At 44.7% G+C, this 22,021-nt stretch overlaps 2 protein-coding genes across 5 annotated transcripts in view; one reads left to right on the forward strand and one right to left on the reverse strand.

Moving 5' to 3' along the window:
- The window catches only part of TRIM55 (tripartite motif containing 55), a 58,103-nt gene extending 40,806 nt beyond the window's left edge, over positions 1 to 17,297 (forward strand). For 3 of the 4 annotated variants that reach the window (XM_061438870.1, XM_061438871.1, XM_061438873.1), the window contains one exon: positions 16,265 to 17,297. In XM_061438870.1, coding sequence (XP_061294854.1) covers positions 16,265 to 16,387 — 123 coding nt within the window. In that variant the 3' untranslated portion in view covers positions 16,388 to 17,297. Of the gene's footprint in view, positions 1 to 15 lie in introns of all 4 variants that reach the window. The other variant, XM_061438872.1, reaches the window with a different exon arrangement.
- A 1,362-nt stretch (positions 17,298 to 18,659) lies between these two features.
- CRH (corticotropin releasing hormone) lies at positions 18,660 to 20,944 on the reverse strand. Its single transcript, XM_061438874.1, has 2 exons — positions 20,572 to 20,944; positions 18,660 to 19,799 (listed from the first exon to the last, which is right to left on the reverse strand). Exon 2 carries the CDS (start codon positions 19,786 to 19,788, stop codon positions 19,216 to 19,218), a length of 573 nt encoding a protein of 190 aa, XP_061294858.1. The 5' UTR covers positions 19,789 to 19,799; positions 20,572 to 20,944; the 3' UTR covers positions 18,660 to 19,215.
- Between the last annotated feature and the right edge of the window lie 1,077 nt (positions 20,945 to 22,021).

The raw sequence follows: 22,021 nt of genomic DNA on the forward strand, positions 1-22,021 counted from the left end.
GTTTCTCTTCTGTAGGCCCAGAGATGAATTTCTCCCCCAATTCTGAGGCTCTGCCAATCTAAAAAGACCCAAGTTTCCAAGCACTACTCGTGGCCTCACAGCCCCTTCCTGAAGAGAATCACTCCGTCATCTAATCCTGCATGGAAGGGGATCCTGACTCAGAACGAGACTCATTGGGCAATTATTCAGTAATCCAGTGGGAGTGGACCCTCCATAATAGCCACTGAAAGTGTTAGTCACTCAGTCCTGTCCGACTCTTTGCGACCCCATGGACTGTAGTCCACCAGGCTCCTCTGTCCATGGGATTCTCCAGGCAGAATAGCCATTTGAGGAGGCCATTTTCCAAAGGTGTCCAGAATGCTATGAGTAGTCTGCTCTTAGATGGATGACCAGCTAAGGCCTCATACAGGACTATGCAGGTTTCCATCAGTTCAGTAGCAGCCTATCATCTGCCTCACCAGAGAGGTGCCCAGGTGGGCAGGTAACTGCTTTGGTGGGCAGGTGGACCAGGTGACTTCTGGTTCTCTCTGCACTCTCAGAGTCCACAGTGTCTCTCCTAAGAGAGGGGAGCCCAGGCGCAGTCACAAAGGGGGCATTTTGGCCAAGTGAGATCTGAATGAATAAGGAGCCAGAGGGCCAATGTTCAATCTACTGGCTATAACAAATTAGAACCAAAGAAAAGTCATAAAGCCAACAGTATATTATTTTTGGTATGTTGTCTCATAGTCAAGCCTTTTCTTGATGACTGTTAAGGGGTTTAGGGACTAATCATCTTACTCCTTTCGTAACCTTTTGAATATTATCAGCTTCATGAGTCATATTTAAAGATTTAAACCCCACATAGTTTTGAGTAAATGACGCTGCTGGACCTGAGACCCAGCTCCCTGTGCCTGTGGCTCAGAAGTGATCCAGGGTGACTAGAGCCGAAAGGGCTCAGCTATTTCTGGCTCGCTGACTTTTCCGGGTTGACACTGACTCTCTTGGAAGTTCCCCTCATAGCTCCTTTCTGCCTCATTAGCTGTCTACTCAGCAATGGCAGTAGGCTCCCCATGGGTCCCTGCTATGTCTATAACTGGGTGTGAGTGGCACCTACCCCAGTGTCTAATAGTCAGCCATAACCTGTGTATTCTAGAATGTTCTGAGTGTCTTGGTCAGCTCAAGGGCATAACTCCTCCTCCTGTCATTTGTGATGAACAACAGGGGGAGGAAGTTATCAGTGATGGGCTCAGTGGGGCAAATGAGGAGGGAGAGAATAGTCCGTGCATAATTGGAATGTCCTGAATAATTGTGGATCTGAATAATTGTCTGAAGAGTTAAGTTTATATTCTGAGAGTTCAGGTTTGGGATTTTGTTGCCATATATCCTTGTAACGCTTCTCTGAGGCTGCGGGGGAAGTCATGCTTCTTGTCTGCTGTCCATTGGAGCCCCTGTCATGGATGCTGTCATTCACATGCCTGTCGTGAGGGTGAGGCAGGGGGGTGGGGTTGTGGGTGGAGGGTATGGTGAATTGACTTTCACTACTGCCAGGAACCTTGGGTAGTTCTTGGTGTTTGAGAAAGAGCCTTTCACTTAGAGAAGGACATCTGTTTATGATGGAGGACCACTCTTTGATCCCTGCCTGAAAGGAGGTATGGACAGATTAATAGAGACCTCACCACAGCATCAGATTCCCCATCCCTCTGAAGGTTTTGCAGGCCTGATTCACCTTCACTGCCTCAGAACTCAACTCACTAGATATTTGTCTAATGCAATTTCCTTATTGAAACTAAACTTAAAGATATAGAAGTTGGCGGAATTTAGATAAAGGTATATAAATTGGTATATTTAAACAGGCTCTATATAAGGTGGTTACAGCTCTTATTTAATTATATTGTGGGATAAACGAGGCTTCCTTGGTGGCTCAGAGGGTAAAGAATCTGCCTGCAATGCAGGAGACCCAGGTTCGATCCCTGGGTCGGGAAGTTCCCCTGGAGTAGGAAATGGCAACGCGCTCCAGTATTCTTGCCTGGAAAATTGCTTGGACAGAGGAGCCTGGCAGGCTACAGTCCATGGGGTCACAAAGAGTCAGATATGACTGAGTGACCAGGCATGCAATGCAAGGTTAGCTTGTAGAATTTCACACTTGGTTAGTCTTTCCGTGAACATTTAGGATGTGACACGCAGGTTCTCCTTGATTCACTGGTGGTCTTACCTCTCTTAACCCATCCTGGGAAATGAGGTGGCCTTAGAATGACAGAAGCATCTCAGGCTCACTTGCTAATCTGTAAACTCACTTGAGCCCCATCAGCAGAACCATAATCCATTTAAGAAGGAAGATGTTTCCTGATGCTTGCCTCAGGGCCATTCACACAGTGAAAACTACCCTGTTCTTGCTGTCTGTGATTTCTGATGCCGTAGCATGTACATTCTCTCTTCACCTAATGACATGGGAAGATTATGTGTTAGAAACTGGTGATGGCAAAAACCAGACGCTGGCTCTCTGCATTGGTGGTGACCCGGGATTCTGCTCTTTGTTAGATCAGAGGCACACTGTTGCCTTCTCCACCTTGGTTCTCCAAGAAAACTAACTGCTCAGCAAGGTTTGAATTCAGGGCTGTGTCACACTGTGCAAAGGTCCTATACATTAGCTGGTCTTCAGCTGCAAAATCAACCCTTAAAGTTCCCACCCTTTTAGACCCTGCCTGTTGTACACTCAGTCAACACAAAGAGTTTGGTGGCAGTTATATCTGATCTACTTCCTGTGTTAATTTTTAAATATTTTTTTAAGAAACTGCACCATGCCCCAGTCAACCTCAGAAGACAGGGCAATAATAAGTGGGGAGTGCACTGTGATCAGGCGGCTGCGCTTGAAAAGCAGCTTCTGTGAGCCTCATCTCCAGGGAGATTTCCTGGTCCTCTCTGCTTCCTCCATTGTCCTCCTCTTCCTACACTGCTTATATGCTAACTACACCTGAGGGTTAGCACAGGTTCCACCCCCACACCCACCAGGACAACTGGGTTTTATATCGGGAATGTGTGGCAATTAGATTTTCCCAGAAGCAGGAGCAGCAGCAATGAAAGCCCCTCCACATTCCCCTTCGCCCTTCCCAGTGAGGCTTAGTGACTGTGGTTGGAGAAATTTGTCCAAACCACTTGATGGGAACAGGGATGTCCAGAGAAATGTCTCCCTGCTTGGTAGATTAACTTGGCAGCTGCTCTGGCTGACACTTGAGCTGGACCCTGGCAGCTGCCTCAAGGTCAGAGGACCCCAGCCCCGCTGCCACCACACACATACACATGCATTCAGAGAGCCAGCCGCTGTGAAGATGGGGTTTTTGACATTAAAATCTCTGCCATTTCTGCCTCTGTAAAGAACCACAGCTCACATATTTCACCAGAGCACGAAGCTGTAGTTGTCAGGGACCCTGAAAGCTTTTACCATATCATAGCTATTTGTAGTTGCAAGATTAGAATATCCACTTTCCACCGCGCATTCCTCAAGTCTGAAAATAGAAGAGCAAGTTGGGTAGAAACTGTGCTATGGCCTGGGGCTCAGGAAAGATCTGTGAAATCAAGAGGAAGAACTTCAGTTCAGTCGCAACTCTGGGCACTTAATTTCTTTGAGCCTCAGTTTTCTCATGAAGAAAATGAAACAACTACTTGATGAAAGGATTCATCTATTTGCACAACATTAGAGAGCGAAAAATCTGGTACTAAGAATCTTGTAAATTGTTTCAGGATGTTTTCATTGGGAGGGTTATGAATTTAGGCCTGACAAATCATTCTGGCAACTGTAATAATAGATTCACATAGCCCACTGCATTTCCCCAAATGTATTTCTTGCCTTGAAGCTATTACACAAATCCCTAATTCCCAGACTATCTCCACATCTCCTGGACACCAATTTGGCTGAATGTTTACACAGCTGTGATTACCCTTTCAGATTCCATAAACCCCATAAAATCCAGGTCTGAAGTCTACCTACTGGTGCTTAGACCTCATTGCCCAGTAGAACAAAGGACTTAGAATGTACACAGTAAATGTAGTCATAGAAGATTAGATGAATGAAGAGATGAAAAATAGTGTGATTTTTAAAAATTTACCTATTTTGATTGTAAGGTTCAGTAGGTTTTGACAGGTATGTAGCATTATGTGGCTACAGGCCACAGTGAAGCTATAGAGTATCTCTATCCTCATGTACCTTTGCGGGTAATCTCCTTCTGGCATCCCAGCTGCTATTTTGCTGGTAGTTATAGTTTCACCAGTTCTAGAAGATCATATAGGTGAAAACATCCAATATATAGGCTTTTGTGACTGGTTTTCTCACTTGGCATATCGTTCTTGAGTCATCCATTTGGTTACATGTATCAGTAGCTCATTTCTTTATATTCCCGAGTAGTATTCCATTGTATGGAGGTTTTCCAGATTTCTTTTTTAATTGGAGGATAATTGCTTTACAGTGTTGCCTTGTTTCTGCCATACGACAGGAATCAGCCGTAATTACGATTTTCCAGATTTCTTTCTGTTTGATTTTTGGTTTGATTTCATTGTGGAGAGAGAATATTGTCTATATGCTTCCAGATCTTTAAAATGTACTAAGCTAACTTGGTGAATGTTCCATGTGCAGTTGAAAACCGGGTATTTTCTGTTGTTGCTGGTGGAATGTTCTATGAATGTCCATCAGGTCAGTGAGTGTTGTTCAGGTTCATTATATCCTCATTGATTTCCTGTGTACTTGTTTTATCAATTGCTGCTGCTGCTGAGTTGCTTCAGTCGTGTCCGACTCTGTGCAACCCCATAGACAGAAGCCCACCAGGCTCCCCCGTCCCTGGGATTCTCCAGGCAAGAACACTGGAGTGGGTTGCCATTTCCTTCTCCAATGCATGAAAGGAAAAAGTGAAAGTGAAGTCACTCAGTCGTGTCCGACTCGTAGCAACCCCATGGACTGCAGCCTACCAGGCTCCTCCGTCCATGGGATTTTCCAGGCAAGAGTACTGGAGTGGAGTGCCATTGCCTTCTCTGTTATCAACTGCTAAAAGAGGAATTTTGAGAGATCTGACTATAATTGTGGATTTGTCTATTTATCTTTGCAGTTCTATCAGTTTTGCCTTATGTGTTTTGAAACTCTGTTTAGGTACCTAAATTAGCATTGTTATATTTTCTCGAAGAGTTTATCCCAAGGAAAGTGTTAAAAAAATAACTCTCTGTGTCTGCCTGCTTGAATGGGTTCACATATACTGTTCTTTAAGGTAGGGTAGAAAAGTTAGAGGGCAGATGGGGGTAGCCTGGAGGAAGACAAAGCTTCACCTGTTCCAAACAGCTGGCCATGGGAAGACTCACAGCCTAAATCCAGCACACCTGTCTCCCCTTCCTCCCACAGCCACCAACAAGGCCTAGCAGAGCAAGGTCTTGACAGCCGAGGCGCCTGCTGCTTTTAAGTGACTAGGCTCAACTTTACAATCTGATGATTAAGGTCTTTGGGGCCCTATTTTTAGTGTAGATGTAAATTGCTTTATGAGCTAAGATGTCTGTACATTTTAATGACATGCTTCTGTCCCAGTTCACTCCTTGTGCTGTCTACACCAGTTTCCACAGGACTGCAGAGGCCCCCCCCCAGCTTGGGCCAGGGCCTTCCAACCCTGGGCTTATCCTCTTGGCTGACAAGGTTCCCCACCCAAAGACTGACAAGAAGGTGCAGATGGTCCTTCCTCCTGTCCTGAGGATTGCCAGATGCTTCCAATAGAATATATCATGATTTCAGAGACAGAGCATCGGGGACAATGTGGGTGACCCACACCTTTGGATTCTCTACCCTAAAACAGCAGAAGCAGTGTGTGGAGGGCAAGTCCAGTGCAGGAAGTGTCTCCAAGGAAAACCAGCCCGTGGCCATCTTAGTTCCCAGCCCACGTTCCATAAATGTTGTCCTTTGAGATTATAAAGGTGCTCCTCCAGGGAAAAATAAAAAACATTTCTTAGAAGAAGGAAGGAAAGAAGAAAGAAAGAAAGTAAAGAAGGAAGAAAGGAAGGGGGGAAAGAAAGATACATGGTACTAGCCAAGATTCTCTTCTCTTCTTGAAGCCCAGGGTTTATTTCCTAGACTCTCAAAAACCAATACATGTGTCCCCAGACCTGAGATCTTATCAAATTTCCCTACCTAAGATTTAATCTCCTTGAAAATATCCATATTTTCTTAAACTGGGATGAACAGTAGCCAGTGTTCCAAAGAAAAGCAGGTATGTGGAGCCCTGGGTCCCCACAACATATCACATGCAAAAAGATAAAATAATTTTCATGCAAATAACCTTTGAGACCATATCATTCAGTCCAATTTTAAGGGTAAATATCAAGTCCACCTGCCACTAGGGACTCGGTGGTGAGCGATGCCTGAGGCAAAAGCTTCTATCCTTCGTGAGATTAATTTCACAAGGTATCAGAGAATGTTTAAAAAAAATAAACCAGTAGACCAAGAATATGATTTCCCATGAGTTTCACTACAGGTCCTATGTTCTTTGAAATGATCTATTTAATTTTCCAAAACAAACTGAAATGAATGAAAATTTAACTATGTTCTCTAAATTTAATTGAGGGATTCAGGGTGTCAAATTATTTTCAAACAGAAATCTCTACTGAGAGCACTGCTTGTGTTATACAAATTAGGAGATTCAAGCTTATGAATCAAATTACTTTTAAGCCAGGCACCCTGACTATGCTGGAATTTCACTTGGTACAAATAGAGGAAAAAATGATCAGCACTCAGGCCTACATTTACTGCATAATATTATCCAGGACTTAATAGTCCTGGAAATTATAAGAAGTTCTGATAATGAAATGCAAGCATTTTTACATAGAAAAAATTTTGGAGCGAGGAAGGATTTTATTTAAAGAAGTAAGTTTTTAATGAGACTATTTATTATTGCTTTTTCATTTGTATCCTGCAACTGCAGTTTTCTCTTTTTTTTTCCCCCTGCTGGGAAAGTGATATCCTAGTAAGTGTCAGTTTGGGGGCTTTTCTAGAAGGGGCTTCCCTGGTGACTTAGACAGTAAAGAATCTGTCTCCAATGCGGGAGACCTGGGATCAGTCCTTGAGTCGGGAAGATTTCCTGGAGAAGGGAATGGCTACTGACTCCAGTATTCTTGCCTGGAGGATCTCATGAACACAGTAGTCTGGTGGGCTACAGTCCATGGGGTCGCAAAGAGTGAGACATGACTGAGCCACTAACACTAGAAGAGAAAAGAAAAAATCTGTAATAAAACTGTAGGCTATATTTCTCAAGATCAAATAGCTTCCTTCCTAAAAGTCACTTTAATAGGAAGCTGAAATGGATGTATCTGTTTTAAAGAGGGAAATGTAATGTAAATTATGTGTGAGCAGTGTAATGAATGAAGAAGGCAATAGCACCCCACTCCAGTACTCTTGCCTGGAAAATCCCATGGACGGAGGAGCCTGGTGGGCTGGAGTCCATGGGGTCGCTACGAGTCGGACACGACTGAGCGACTTCAATTTCACTCTTCACTTTCATGCATTGGAGAAGGAAATGGCAACCCACTCCAGTGTTCTTGCCTGGAGAATCCCAGGGACAGGGGAGCCTGGTGGGCTGCCGTCTATGGGGTTGCACAGAGTCGGACACGACTGAAGCGACTTAGCAGCAGCAGCAGCAGTGTAATGAATTCACTTCCCCTGGCAACATGTGCCTGCAGTCCTACAATTCCATGAAAACAGTGACATAGGCACCGGGGAGAACTTTCTGCGGGAGTTGTCATGACAAAGCTACTTGAGTTTTACTTCTGCAGTTTTTTTAATGTTTGTCATTCTGATTTAACCTAAGGCCCTTATTAGTGCTGTACACCCTGTGGATTTTTCTCCCTTTATTTATGCATCTCAGTGATTTCCATGAAATGCCTTTTCCCCACTAGAACTCACAAAGCAAAGAACAAATCCACCACTGTTCATTTGAAAAACCAGTGCTGTGTGGCAAAGGCTGTAACTAAGGTGCACCTTGCTCTATCCTGTGCAAGGTCTTTCACAGAGATTCTCTCATTTAAACCTCACGACAACCCCACACAGAAGGAATTTTTTAACTTCCTCATTTTTAAAATTTGATATTGTTATTGTTATTTTTTCATAAAATTAGTTTTATTGAAGTGATTTACAGTGGTGTTAATGTCTGCTGTACAGCAAAGTGATTTAGTTATTATAAAACTTCCTCATTTTTAAGTAGAGGATCACAGAGGATGAGTGACTTTTTCCAAATTATGGAGCAGCTGGGAGCCTGGTGCCCAGTGACCCCTTGTCCACCACCACGGAGTGTGTGCCTGCGATAGAATGGAGGTCACACCCACATCTAGGGAAAGTGGGTGAATCCCCACTTTATCAGGGTTGATATGATTGAAGATATAACAGTGTGACCGAGGGTTCTCTGCATTGACTCACCCCTGGTGACACATTGGCACAGAGAGGTCAGTTCTAGGCTTCCACCCCCTGCGAGAAAACACCAGTCCTTCATTTGCTGACCCCACCCCCCACCCTGTCTCTGACTTGTGGGGGTGGAGTCAGCCTGTCGCACATGCTCAGCAGCTCTGGCTGCCTCTTTTCCCTTTGGGGTTCTGATCTCAGCACTTTAGAGTTACTCTGAGCCAGTTCCTCAACCATCCTGTTTTCTCCTCCATGAACTGGGCATAACAATACCATCGACCTCCCATGGCTCTGCTCTTGAGGAAAACCTATTGTTTCCCTCACACAAGGCAAAGAAGTCCTATCAGTGAGGAATTGATAATCTAATTAGCATCCTTTGTAATAAAGCTGTCCTTTCAGAAAGGCTGAGAACATGCACCCACACTCTGCTGGACACATAATGGCGGGTCCATGCCTGAGAAGAAGGCTGCTGATAATGTCTGCAAAACTGTGACATCGACATTTTCACTTCTCCTTCCTGCTCCCCAGCCCAACTCCTTCTATTCCTAGAGGCCCTACAAAGTCAGTACACCAGATGTCTTCTTCCAGGTTAAGAAAAAGGAGTGAATTTAATTTCTTCTTGTTTCGTAGGCCTGGTTTCTGATCTTCCCTAACTGAGCAAGAGGGAGGCAGCTACAGGCGGTGAAGCCCCCAGATCAGCTCCATCCCTCCCTTCCATCCCTCAGTGCTCACAGCTGTAAATTCTCCTACGGGGGAAAATGCCCTTTAGTGAATGTTTTCTTTCCATGGCTCCTTGTGTTGGAGGGGAGGGTGTCTTCTTCACCCTTCCTCAAGCATCCACTGAGAATGTGCTGTATTTTCACAACTCTGTGCTGCAGTCCTGACATACCTCAGTTGCTCTGCCACTGAGCAGTACAGACTGTATCCCTGTGATGGAAATGCCCAGGATAGACCTGCCCAACTGAGTTTCCGGGGCTCAGGCTCTTGGCTGTGAGTCACAGACCAGGCCCCAAGCACTGCCCAGGCCTTGATGACTGGCCCAGGCTCTTGGCTGTCCTGGAATCTATGATGCTTAAGCTATCTGAGGCCCGAGGTTCAGGAATGCTGAGTAGGGAGCAGCCAGTGCTTGGGTTTAGTCTTTCTGAATAAACATTCTGACCCTGCCCTCAGCATTCCCCCTTACACCTGTTTCCAGCATCTGGCACTGACTCTCTGACTCAGCCCAGCAGGTGCAGGACAGACCCTAGTGGTCACCCACCCAGCAGCCTCCAGTCAAGCCTTACCTTTCCCACCCTCATTGTTTTAAGGCAAGTGGCTTTCACTGTAGAAGGCCAAAGCTTCCTTTGGATTGGCCCAGAAAGACTGGCTTTTAACATGCAGTGGTAACCAGACCCTTTCGTCAGGTAGAATCTGTGATTGCCATTCGAAGCGGCTGAGTGGAGGGGATGGTCCAAGGGTGGGGTCTGGACACAGTTTCCTCACTGCCAGCCCCCCTCCCCTTCCTAGCCAGGCATGTGACTGACATACATATAGCAGCCAGCCCGCAGGGTTAGGCAGGACAATTTCTAGGTAAAGTGGTAAATGGCAGGACTGGACCTGAAGCTGTCAGCATCCATTAATCTCTTGGTTGCAATTCATCTGATCAGTTAGTATCACTTGGATATGCCTGAGGGAATGGAACCCGGGACAGGTACAAGGTAATGGATCAGAATCGTGGGTGCTACAGAAGCTGGCCATTTGGAGAAGGGCCAAGGCTGGTACCTTACAGAGGCCCTGGGAAGCTGAGAGGCAGCCCGAGGGCACTGGTCGCTCGTTACGTGACCTGGCACAGCTCACTCTTTTATTTTAGGTCAGCAAAAAGTAATTCCTCTTATTAACATGGCTACCCTGACTTATGCCAGCGTAAATATCAGGAAAGCATCTGTCTGGTTTTGTTCAATCAAGTGGGCCAAGCTGCCTGTAGGTAAAGGCACTCATGCTCAGTCACTAAGTCGTGTCTGTCTTTTCTGTGACCCCATGGACTGTAGCTCACCAGGCTCCTCTGTCCATGGGATTTCTCAGGCAAGAATACTGGATGGATTGCCATTGGCTTCTCCCGGGGATCTTCCCAACCCAGGCATCGAATCTGCATCTCCTGCATTGGCAGACAGATTCTTTACCACTGAACCACCTGGGAAGCCCAGTATCACTAAGTAAACTCCCACTATTAGGCAACCAATCTCCAGAACTTTTTCACTTGCAACTGAAACTCTACACATTAAACAACCTCTTTCCATTGGTGCAGCCCTTGGCAAGCACCATTCTACTTTCTGTTTGTATGAATTTGATGACTCTAGATAGTGGGATGGTACTGTATCTTTTAGTGACTTGCTTATTTTACTTAGCATAACATCCTCAAGGTTCACCCCTGTTGCAGCAGGTCTCAGAATTTCCTTTAAGATTGAGTAGTGTTGGAGAAGACTCTTGAGAGTCCCTTGGACTGCAAGGAGATCAAAACAGTCAATCCTAAAGGAAATCAACCCTGAATATTCATTGGAAGGCCTGATGCTGAAGCGCCAATACTTTGGTCACCTGATGCAAAGAACCAACTCATTGGAAAAGACCCTGATTCTGGGAAAGATTGAGGGCAGGAGGAGAAGGAGGTGACAGAGGATGAGATGGTTGGATAGCATCACCGACTCAATGGACATGAGTTTGAGCAAGCTCCGGAAGATGATGAAGGACAGGGAAGACTGGCATGCTGCAGTCTGTGGGGTTGCAAAGAGTCAGACACGACTGAGAGACTGAACAACAACAACACTATCCCATTCTGTGTATATGCCACATTTTGTTTATTTACCCATTGATGGACACTCAAGTTGCTTCTTCTTAGATGTTCTGATAGTGCCACTGTAAACATAAGTGTACAAATATCTGTGTGAGTTCTTGCCTTCAGATCTTTGGGGTATATACCCAAACATGGAATTGCTGGATTGTATAGCAATTCCATGTTCAAATTTTGAGGAACTGCGATGCTCTGTTATACCATTTTACATTCCCACCAACAGTGACAAGAGATTCTTTTTCTCCATGTTCTTGCACCTGATTCTTGATGTCTGCAACTAATTAAAGTCTTTGTCAAAGTACCATGCACAGTTCAGGCCAAGCCAACACTGGCCATAGCCTGGAACTGTTCTGCACTCAGGAACAGATTGGCCACAAGCCTCTGGCAGAATGCATGCTCCTCAATCTCCATCAGCAAGAAATGGCGCTAGATGATAACATGAGAAGGATGCTGCCCACACATCACTCAGCCCTGAGTAAAAGCGCCTCTCATGACCCTCCCCTTCTGTGCAGGGAAAAGACACTCTAGTACCATAATCTGACATTGCATTCATTCCCTTTTAAAGGACATTTAGTAGCAGCAGCAACGAAATCAAAGGCAAATAAAAGGTTTTATGTTTCTGACTGAGTCTGCTTCATGAATACCCAGAATTTCTGGTCAAGTTCATCTGACAAAAATAGTCTTTCCTTTGAGCAAAGGTGTGTCACCCCCTTCTGCTGGTCTTCTATGGATCTTGACTGAACTGGTCTCACAGTTGAGATGGCAAAGTCTGCCTCCCTATTCTATCTCCTGGTTTTATTTTATTACTAAAACTCACACTTCTTAACTTATCTGAAGCCCTGTGCTGACAGAGCAGTGTTAAATGATGGTTGTAGGTTTGTTCATTTGTTACCTGAGGAAAATGTGTGAAATTTAGAAATAATACGGGATGAACAATCCTTTCTTCCCTTGGTCATGCCCCTTGGACCAAACTCCAACTCGGACAAACTCAAAAGCAGGTAGAGAAGATCAGTGCTTATCATTCTCTGTCCTTTGTTCAGATTCATGGGACATCAGTATTCCTAAGAAATAGCACTTCCTGTGATGAAGGAGAGCCAGCATTTGGAAAACTATTGAAAAGAATGCATATATAAAGTTCTCTTGGGGAAGGCTGTAGGGAAAATGTCTGCTTATGATTGAATGCGTGCATGTGTGCTCAGTCATGTCCAACTCTCTGTGACTCCATGGACTGTAGCCTGCCAGGCCCTTCTGTCCATGGGATTTTCCAGGCAAGAATATTGGAGTGGGTTGCGGTGCCCTCCTCCAGGAGATCTTCCCAACACAGGGATCAAACCTGTGTCTCTTCCATCTCCTGCATTGGCACACAGGTTCTTTTACCACTGGCGTCACCCGGGAAGAACCTCTGATTGAATAGACTGTGCTTATAGAAAGATTTCTAAAATTTTAACTCATTCTTCCTTTATGAGAGAGGCATATTTAAAGTCGGGCCACATGGAGATACACTGGACTGGGTGATGGATAGTCATGATTACAACATGCTAAAAGAATTGAAACATACATGATGTCCAGTTCTGAAAAGATGAACATCCCCAATACAACTGTCTTTCTTTACTGAGGGTCCTGGCTGTTGTATATCATTCCTCACAAATAGTCCCCAGGTGATTCTGCCTGGCAGAGGAGCCTCTTCACTAATATGAAAAAGAAGAAAGGAAGGAAGGGAGGAGATGGACATTTATGAAGCACTTAATATAAGTAAGTCACATACAAGTGCTGCTGCTAAGTCACTTCAGTCGTGTCCGACTCTGTGTGACCCTGTAGACGGCAGCCCACCAGGCTCGCCCGTCCCTGGGATTCTCCAGGCAAGAACACTGGAGTGGGTTGCCATTTCCTTCTCCAATGCATGAAAGTGAAAAGTGAAAGTGAAGTCGCTCTTAGCGAGTCCAACTCTTAGCGACCCCATGGACTGCAGCCTACCAGGCTCCTCCGTCCATGGGATTTTCCAGGCAAGAGTACTGGAGTGGGGTGCCATTGCCTTCTCCGGCAAGTGCTTTAGGTACATTATTTATTCAGTCCTTATGACAGCCTTGTGGGATAGGGTGCATGAGTGCTAAGTCACTTCAGTCATGTCCAACTCTTTGTGATGTATGGACCGTGGCCTGCCAGGCTCCTCTATCCATGGGGATTCTCCAAGCAAGAATACTGGAGTGGGTTGCCATGCCCTCCTCTAGGGGATTTCCTGACCCAGGGATTGAACCCATGTCTCTTATGTCTCCTGCATTTGCAGGCAGGTTATAGGGTGTCATCTCTGTTTTACAGAAGAGAAGAAAAAAGGCTCAGAGAGGTTAAGTGTCTTGCCTGAGTCATACTGCTAATGAATTGTTATTCTGGGATTCGAAACCAGACTCAGCCTCTTTGCATAAAACTTCCTTGCTGAGATGGTTAGGGATCCTCAAGTTCACATAAATAAGACCAAGGAGACAGTGTAGTCACCTACAGATACTCAGAATAATCTCTGCTCTTGGCCCCCACTCTGGCACCAGCCTTTCTTCTCTGAAAGATAGCATTTGTCCATATTGTTAGAAGGAAAAATCTAATAACTGACTGAAATGTGAGGGTGTTAAAGCAGAAAACCCAAACTATTTGATACTAAGTTTTGAAGGCTGTAGGCTATTAACTGCCAAAACATTTTAAATGGAAGATAGGTTTTCCATTGGGCTTCCCGGGTAGCTCAAATGGTAAAGAATCTGCCTGCAATGCAGGAGACCTGAGTTCAGATCAGGTGTGAACCTGCCTGGTTCAATCCATGGGTCAGGAAGATCCCCTGGAGAAGGACATGGCAACCCACTCCAGTATTCTTGCCTGGGAAATTCCATGGACAGAGGAGCCTGGTGGACTAAAGTCCATGGGATTGCAGAGTTGGACACGACTAACACACAGATTTTAATCTTGAATATAAAAAAGCACAGAAATACAAATTCCAAAAGCCATTGAAATAGCTTGCACACCTCCAGCAGTGTCACAAAGATTCTATCCCACACAGACTATACCTTACGCAACTAGTTTCACCCTTTAGATATTTCAGGAAAACTGTCACAGAAGTTTCCTCTAGATTAGAAGTTGTCTTCAAAAAAAGAGGCTACACAGTGAAGCCTGATGGTCTGTTCATCTATGTAGAATTCACTGTTTGCGCATACAAAATGGCTAGGAAAAGTGCTTTCTTTACATATCAATGATGTGCTCAGATCACTTGGGTTTTTTGTTAGGATTCATGAGAGTAAGGTGACTCTGATGGGGACGAGAAGAGTTTGGTGTGCATAAACAGGCTCTGTCAGTTCAGTGGCTCAGTTGTGTCTGACTCTTTTCGACCCCATGGACTGCAGCACACCGGGCCTCCCTGTCCATCACCAACTCCTGGAGTTTACTCAAACTCATGTCCATCGCATCAGCGATGCCATCCAACCATCTCATCCTCTGTTGTCCCCTCCTCCTCCTGCCCTCAATCTTTCCCAGCATCAGGGTCTTCTCCAATGAGTCAGTTCTTCACATCAGGTGGCCAAAGTATTGGAGTTTCAGCTTCTGTATCAGTCCTTCCAGTGAATATTCAGGACTGATTTCCTTTAGGATTGACTGGTTGGATCTCCTTGCAGTCCACAGTTCAAAAGCAGCAATTCTTCGGTGCTCAGCGTTCTTTATAGTCCAACTCTGACATCCATATATGACTACTGGAAAAACCATAGCTTTGACTAGATGGACCTCTGTCAAGATGATGTTTATTCCACCTTAACTTCAAGGACATTCAGGTAGCTAGCCTGTTACCAACAGAATCTAATAACAGCCTTTTTAAAAAGAAGCCCAGTCACACTTGATGTCTCAGCTATTCCTTTACAGAAAACTACCTGCTTCAGTTTTATTCTAATAAAAATAATATGATTCCATGGCTAATATGATTTCATGGCCCCTCTTAACTTTTTATCAGGGAGTAACATGGCAGGGGGAAGGGTAATCCTAAGGCCATAAGGACTTGGGATAATTTTACTGAACTTGAAACATTACCCCCAAATACATACTTAGGGCGAAATCGGGTAAAGTGTAGGACAAGTGCTCATTTTTCACTTGAAACTGTTTTGAGTGGCAACAAAACTACACACTCACTGAAGTCCTGCTTTGCCTGTGCCGGTTGTTATCCAATCATATAGCAGCTTCAAAAAATCACCCTGGGCGTCTGGGTTGAATGCATGTGCCTACTTCATTGCTTTGGTATCAGCAGCCTTCTAATCTCACAGGATAACTTTACCAGTGACGTCATCAGAATATGTTAGTCTATGTTCTTGTGTTTCTCCTAGGAAGAACTGTGTGTGTCATACCTTCCACGTAAGGAGTTTGTGTTTTTACAACACATTGCATTTCAGCAAGACTTCTTTATGAGTGTCCCTGATTCTACTAAACTTTTATTTTTTAAACTCAAAGCATCATAAATACATTTCACTTTTGAGATTAGATTCAAAATCATAACCTATGATTTGTCTGGTATCTATAAAAGATACCTCACTAGAAATGTTTATGTTACTAGATTTTATTGCCTAGAGAAATGAATCCTTTCTCAAAACCTACAGTTTTGCAAAATTTGCTTATATATTTTTCACATGCTTTTAGAAATTCTTAATTTAGCAGTGGAGAGATTATGTCATGTGATGTAGCAAAGTCACTTAGGATTTTATCTTAGACTTTTCTAAATCCAAACTCCTGTTAGTTTTAATGTGATTTTCATCTCAGTAAATGATATACAGGTCGACTTAAAAAAAAGTAGAATAGCCTATACTCTTTCCCTAGAACTTTCCTCCACTGCATGCATACTTTTATCCCTGCGTGTGAAATCCTTTCATGGCTCTTGGCCACAGCCAAGATAACCTGAGCTTGCTCTCCATCCCTAATAATAATTATGTCCTATATAATTATTATTACCTTTTCTCCTCGGTAGAAGAGGGACTGGACCAACTTGGAAAGGACTGGCCTCTTTTGCCTCTGACGAAGGTTCTCTTCTGTTGCAGGCTGGATTTGAGAACCCTCCCCTCCAGAGACAGGCTGCTGCCTCAGGGAGTGGGAATGGAGCTGATTCTGAGCCAGCTCGCCATGTCTTCTCCTTTTCCTGGTTGAACTCCCTCAGCGAATGACTCTCATTCCAACTGCTGCGCCTCTGCCTGCCTGGCTGAGATATTCACAGGCAGCAGGGACCCAGATGAAACTAGAATCATATAAAGGGACCTCTGAATGGCATTTCTACCAAAAATACCCTTTAATTCCAGATGACTTAGCTAACACATTGAGGGAGAACAATGCTCTGAGAAGAAAGTTGCAGAAAAGCACTGGGGAAAAAAGGAACTTGATCTTACGCAAATTTTTTATTGTGTGGGAAATGTTATGAAGGGTGTGTAGGTGTGGTATGTGTGTGTGTACATCAGTAACAAGTGGCAAGTGTTGAAAAAAGTGGGCACTACACTCGTCTCTAATAGGCACTGGCTATTGTTCTGATGTCATAGTAGCTCTTACTCTCTTTCCTCTTTAACAGTGCAGGTGGTCAGTGAAATTCAGTGTTAATTCAGAAGTGACCGATTTATCAATATATGGACAAAAGGTAAATCATTGACCAAAGATATGAGATGCTTCACAAAGCTTTTCTCTTTTCCACAACAGATGTCGCTGGATGGATATCCAGAAATGTTCTTTGTCTCTGGTGACACTTTCCTAGTCCAGAAGGCAAAGGCCAAGGACATTTCTTGTGACATTTTTCTAATCTTAGTTTCAAATATGCAGATATCACATACTTTACCTGAAAAAGACTTTTCAACAGGAACTGTCTACTGTCTCATGTATCCACTGAGGCACCAATCTGAACTATAGAGCAACTGCATGTATTTAAATATATATATACACACACACACAATACACATTACACATGTACATATATATGTATTTAAATCATGTGTTGTCCCCCCATAACACCTCATTCAAAACATAAGTTTTGTAAAGTTAAGTTTTAACTTCACTCTGTATGAACTCTTAAATAAATGCTGTTTTTAACAACTTAGTCTTACAGTGATTTATTGTGTTCATATCATTGTATTAATCCATTAGTCAAGTGAATCTAAAGGGTCTCAAGGGAATAAGCATCTTCATACATCCAAATTGATTTTGAAATATTAAACACTCAATTGAAATTTTAAAGTTATAATTAAACTACCAAAGGCAAGTGCATTATAAACTGTATTAGGGGTACTGTTTGATTTTAGAAGTGCATAGAGATAGTTTATATTCCTAAGAATTAAAGAGATTAGTGTTGGCATAGACATAAATGAGGTGTTTGTAAAGTTATTAAAGTCAAAATGTGCTTTATAAGAAAAATGTTCCCAAGGGGCACTTTGTAGCAACTACATTTAGTTGTTTTAAGTGGAGAGGTTATTGTTTCTATTAGAAGACAGCAATGGAAAATAGAAAAAAAATAATGGTACCAAAATAATAGTTTGGTAAAGTAAACCTTTCTCATAGAAAAAAACAACACAGCATTTTGGCCCTTTAACTGGAGGGAAGCCTTGCCACAACCATTAACCTCTTTTTCCTTTCTTCCTTTCCTGTCCTCCCCAATTATGTCACATCTTATGACAAATCAGGGGGTTTCCCTGTGGTAAAGAATCTGCCTGCAACTCAGGAGACCCGAGTTTGATCCCTGGGTTGGGAAGAACCCCTGGAGAAGGGAATGGCAACCCACTCCAGTATTCTTGCCTGGAGAAGTCTGTGGACAGAGGAGCCTAGCAGGCTACCATCCATGGGATTGCAAAGAGTCGGACACAACTGAGCGACTAACACTTTCATGAGTGACTGCTGCTACTGCTACTGCTAAGTCACTTCAGTCGTGTCTGACTCTGTGCGACCCCATAGACAGAAGCCCACCAGGCTCCCCTGTCCCTGGGATTCTCCAGGCAAGAACACTGGAGTGGGTTGCCATTTCCTTCTCCAATGCATGAAAGTGAAAAGTGAAAGGGAAGTCGCTCAGTCGTGTCCGACTCTTAGCGACCCCATGGACTACAGCCTACCAGGCTCCTCCATCCATGGGATTTTCCAGGCAAGAGTACTGGAGTGGGGTGCCATTGCCTTCTCCGTCATGAGTGACTAATACTTTCTATAGTTAATCAGGGTTGAATGTTATTTCTGTTATGAATCAATATTTCATTTATAGAATTACCAAGCCTCAGAACTGCAAACTTACTAAATTCTTGAACTCAATCTCAGAGGGGTAATCTGAGGTGCAGAGATGAGTCCAAGGTAGTTGCAGGATTTGTGTGAGCCATTGACATATGTTTATGGTTTTAGCAGAAAATAAAAATGCCAGTTTTGTTTATTCTTGTGTTGATGTCAATTTGGAGGAAGTAAGGAGCTCCGTTTTCCCCTGTGAGCATTGGAGAGGAAAAATAAAGTCGTGATTACCTTTGCAGCTTTTATTAGAAATATAAATATTCAGCATTCCCTTACAGAGCCAAATTGATCAAGGATTGTAAATATGTTTTATTACTGAAACGTTTACAAGGAAAAGTTGGTTCAAAGAGCTTACATATTTTTGTCTCACCCACCTAGAGAATGATATTCTTTTTGGCTCAAAACACAGTAAAATCAGTATGGTGACTTATGTCTACTACTTCAAAACATTTTCCCCTGGGTCTATACTCTCTATAAAACACTGTTTAAGACACCTGGAAGTAGAAACTAGAAGTATAGGACGCAAATTACATATTGTCGCTGTTACTGCATGTGAATACACTGTGTGCATGCTAATTAAGGAGTCTGGGCGCTCTTGCTGTACATCCTCTACATCTCAATCTATATAAAAATAAACATGGTATCAGAGCAATGCTATGGTATAGAATATTGTATTTTTATTTTTCAATTTTTAGATTTTTAAATTCACTTTTGTGCTAAATACAGAATCTTTTTAGCCAAACGCACCGTTTCATTTCCCAGCAATGTCCAACAGTTTCCTGTTGTTATGAGCTTGCTGTGCTAACTGATCGGCCTTGGTCATTTCCAAGACTTCTCGGAGGAGGTGGAAGGTGAGATCCAGGGAGATGGGAGGTTCCTGGGATCGCCTCTTCCTGGCGGCCGGCGCCTCCTGGCGGCTGCCGAGGGCGTTCTCCGTGCCGCGTTCCGCGGGACCCGCTGGGCTGTCGAATGGGCGCCGGGGCTGCAGCAGCGCTCGGAAAAAGTTGGCGGCCACCTTGTCCGGAGAAAGGCGACTGCTGCTTCTGCTGGCGAGAGGCGAGGCGGCGGGAGAGAGCGGAGCAGCCCGGGTCTCATCGAGGTTACCCAGGCGGAGGAAGTATTCCTCCCCAACACGGAGTAGGGTGGGCAGAGCCTGGGGTTCCTGGGGCTGCGGCGGCGGCTGGAAGAAACTCAGGGGCTGGGGGTGCTGTGATGCCTGCCGGGCACCCGGGATGGGCCCCCGGCTGAGGAGGGCCCTGCATGGCGGGGAGGGCAGCAGAGCCACCAGCAGGACGCCCACGGACACGAGCAGCCGCAGTCGCATTTTAGCGGGCGCTAATTGCGGTACAGAGGTGGGCAGGGGGCGGAATGAGAGAGAAAAAAAGAGAGAGTTATCAGAGTTGAGCTCCACTGGGAGTCTTCCCGCAGGACGACACCCACAGACCCAGCTCCCGGCGCGGGTGGGGCGCTGTCCGTAGTGCTGAAGCGCCCGAATTAGGACTTCCAGAGATGGAGTGAGACCAAGGGGAGCAGCTTGGAAGGGCAGGGCGCAGCAACAAGGCTCAGTCCCGCTCCAGGCTGGAGCGACTCTCCTTACAAGACTCACTTAGGGAGGGTCCCCGAGTCCCCTGTCTAACGATTCCCCCAGATCAATTCCCCGGGCTCTAAAGAAGACCTGCAAATTCGTGGTCTCAAGGGCTCTAAACATTCCCCCCTCCCCGCGACCCCACCACCACCCTTTCCGGATGTTTCAGCATTTTCCTCCAAACAGAACTGCTGCCTCTCCTTCCTCTTTTCCCATCCCTGCCCTCGGTTCTCTCGGTGGTGGTCGGGATGGATGGGGGCTCGTTTACACAGCGAGGATTAACGGCCAGTTCAGGTAACGCTGAGCAGCCGTCTAAGTTTGCTTTTAGTAGCATCTCAGCTACTATCTATTGGAATCTTGTGGCACGGGCGCGCACAAACGCGCGCCCGCGCGCGCGCGTTCACACACAAACACACACACACATATACACACACGCCTAGGAACAGCCGGCAGCGCTGCGCACACCCTGGCAGCTCAGGCAGTGCAAAGTTGGAGGCGCAGTTCTGTCTAGGCGCTCCCTACCTTCCGAGGTGCTTCTGCAGGTGAGCGGGGCGCAGCGCTTCTCTGCAGAGAAAGTCTCTGGGGCTTTTTTTTCAGCGGTTCTCTTCCCTTCTCCTTTCTCTTCCCACTCTGTTCTTTTCCTCTTCTCTTCCTCTTCTGTCTCTCCACGGACGTGGGCTCTGAGTTTCTCCACACCAGAGCCTGGAAGGGGATTTTATAGTGTCGACCCTCTTCAGAAACCACGCAGCATTTGCCTAATAAGCTGACGCTCTCTTGACAGCTGGATTGCGCGCTGCCTCTGCTCCTGCATAAATCATAGGGCCCTGCCCGGGAACGAGGGGCAGAATTTTTGCTATCTCAACACTGAATCTCACATCCAATTATATCAACAGATATTTATCGCCTCCTTGATGACGTCAACGAGCCCTAAAATGGAAGGGCTTCTTATGACTTGTCCATTGACAAAAATTCTTGAATGAGATTTCCCAAGTGTGAAAACATACTGGCCTCTTACTAGGAAAGGCCAAAGGGAAGGTCAGAAAAGAGAGTGAATGGGAGGGGAGAGAAGGGGAAGGGAAGTCTATCAACACACAGTCCTGTGATAGGGGGTAACTCTGGACATTTCCCTCCATTCTCCCACCTAACTCCTCTGACCTGCTGTGTCAGGCAACTCCTCAGCATCTGAAAATATCCCTCTGCTAGAGACAAAATGTCCCATTAACTTTCTGCCTGGAAAAGAATGAAGAACAAGGAGATGGGATGCAGGGACATCCAGCTTTTAAAGCTCTAGATGCTTTATCCTCCCAAGAACAGATAAAGAAATTATGAGTCTGCAGAGGTAAGATCAAGAAGTCTCTTGAAACACTGCTCAAGTTTTTTAAATGATGCAAGAGCTACTCCCATGAGGAAGAGGCACAAACCAGAATCAGCGAGGGGTGCAACAAAGATTTTAAGGTTTCCCAGAATCTCACTGTTCCTCCTTGTTCTCTTCTCTCAGAATCTGAAATTAACTGTGGACTTTTCTGTTCCTAAATTAGAGAAAGGGCCAGTAAGAGGTAACTGAGGTAAACAATCTTTATCTAGTCTCCTTAATGCAAGCCCAATGACAGAAGCATCCATTCTAACTTCCCATTCTATACTGGGAAAGACTTAAACTGCTTGATTATAGGGCTGAATTTATCAGTTACATGTTTTCACTGATGAATGTTGAGCCTGTAAAAATGATAACCTCATTCATTTTACTTCCAAATACTATTAACATCCATGACAGTGCCCATATCAGGAGTACCCAGGTTGTTGTTTTAATTATTTCTTTTTCTAAATTCAAATATGCTGCATGGGAACCTGATAAATACATAAATGCTCTCTGGCACTAACACAGAATTGAATGCCTATAAAACCACACTAATATTTCAAAATAAACTGATATCATATAGGTGGGAGGTTGTTAACCTGTAATTGTGCAAATTTT

The sequence above is a fragment of the Bos javanicus genome, chromosome 14 (genome assembly GCF_032452875.1).
Source record: "Bos javanicus breed banteng chromosome 14, ARS-OSU_banteng_1.0, whole genome shotgun sequence".
Lineage (NCBI taxonomy): Eukaryota > Metazoa > Chordata > Mammalia > Artiodactyla > Bovidae > Bos > Bos javanicus.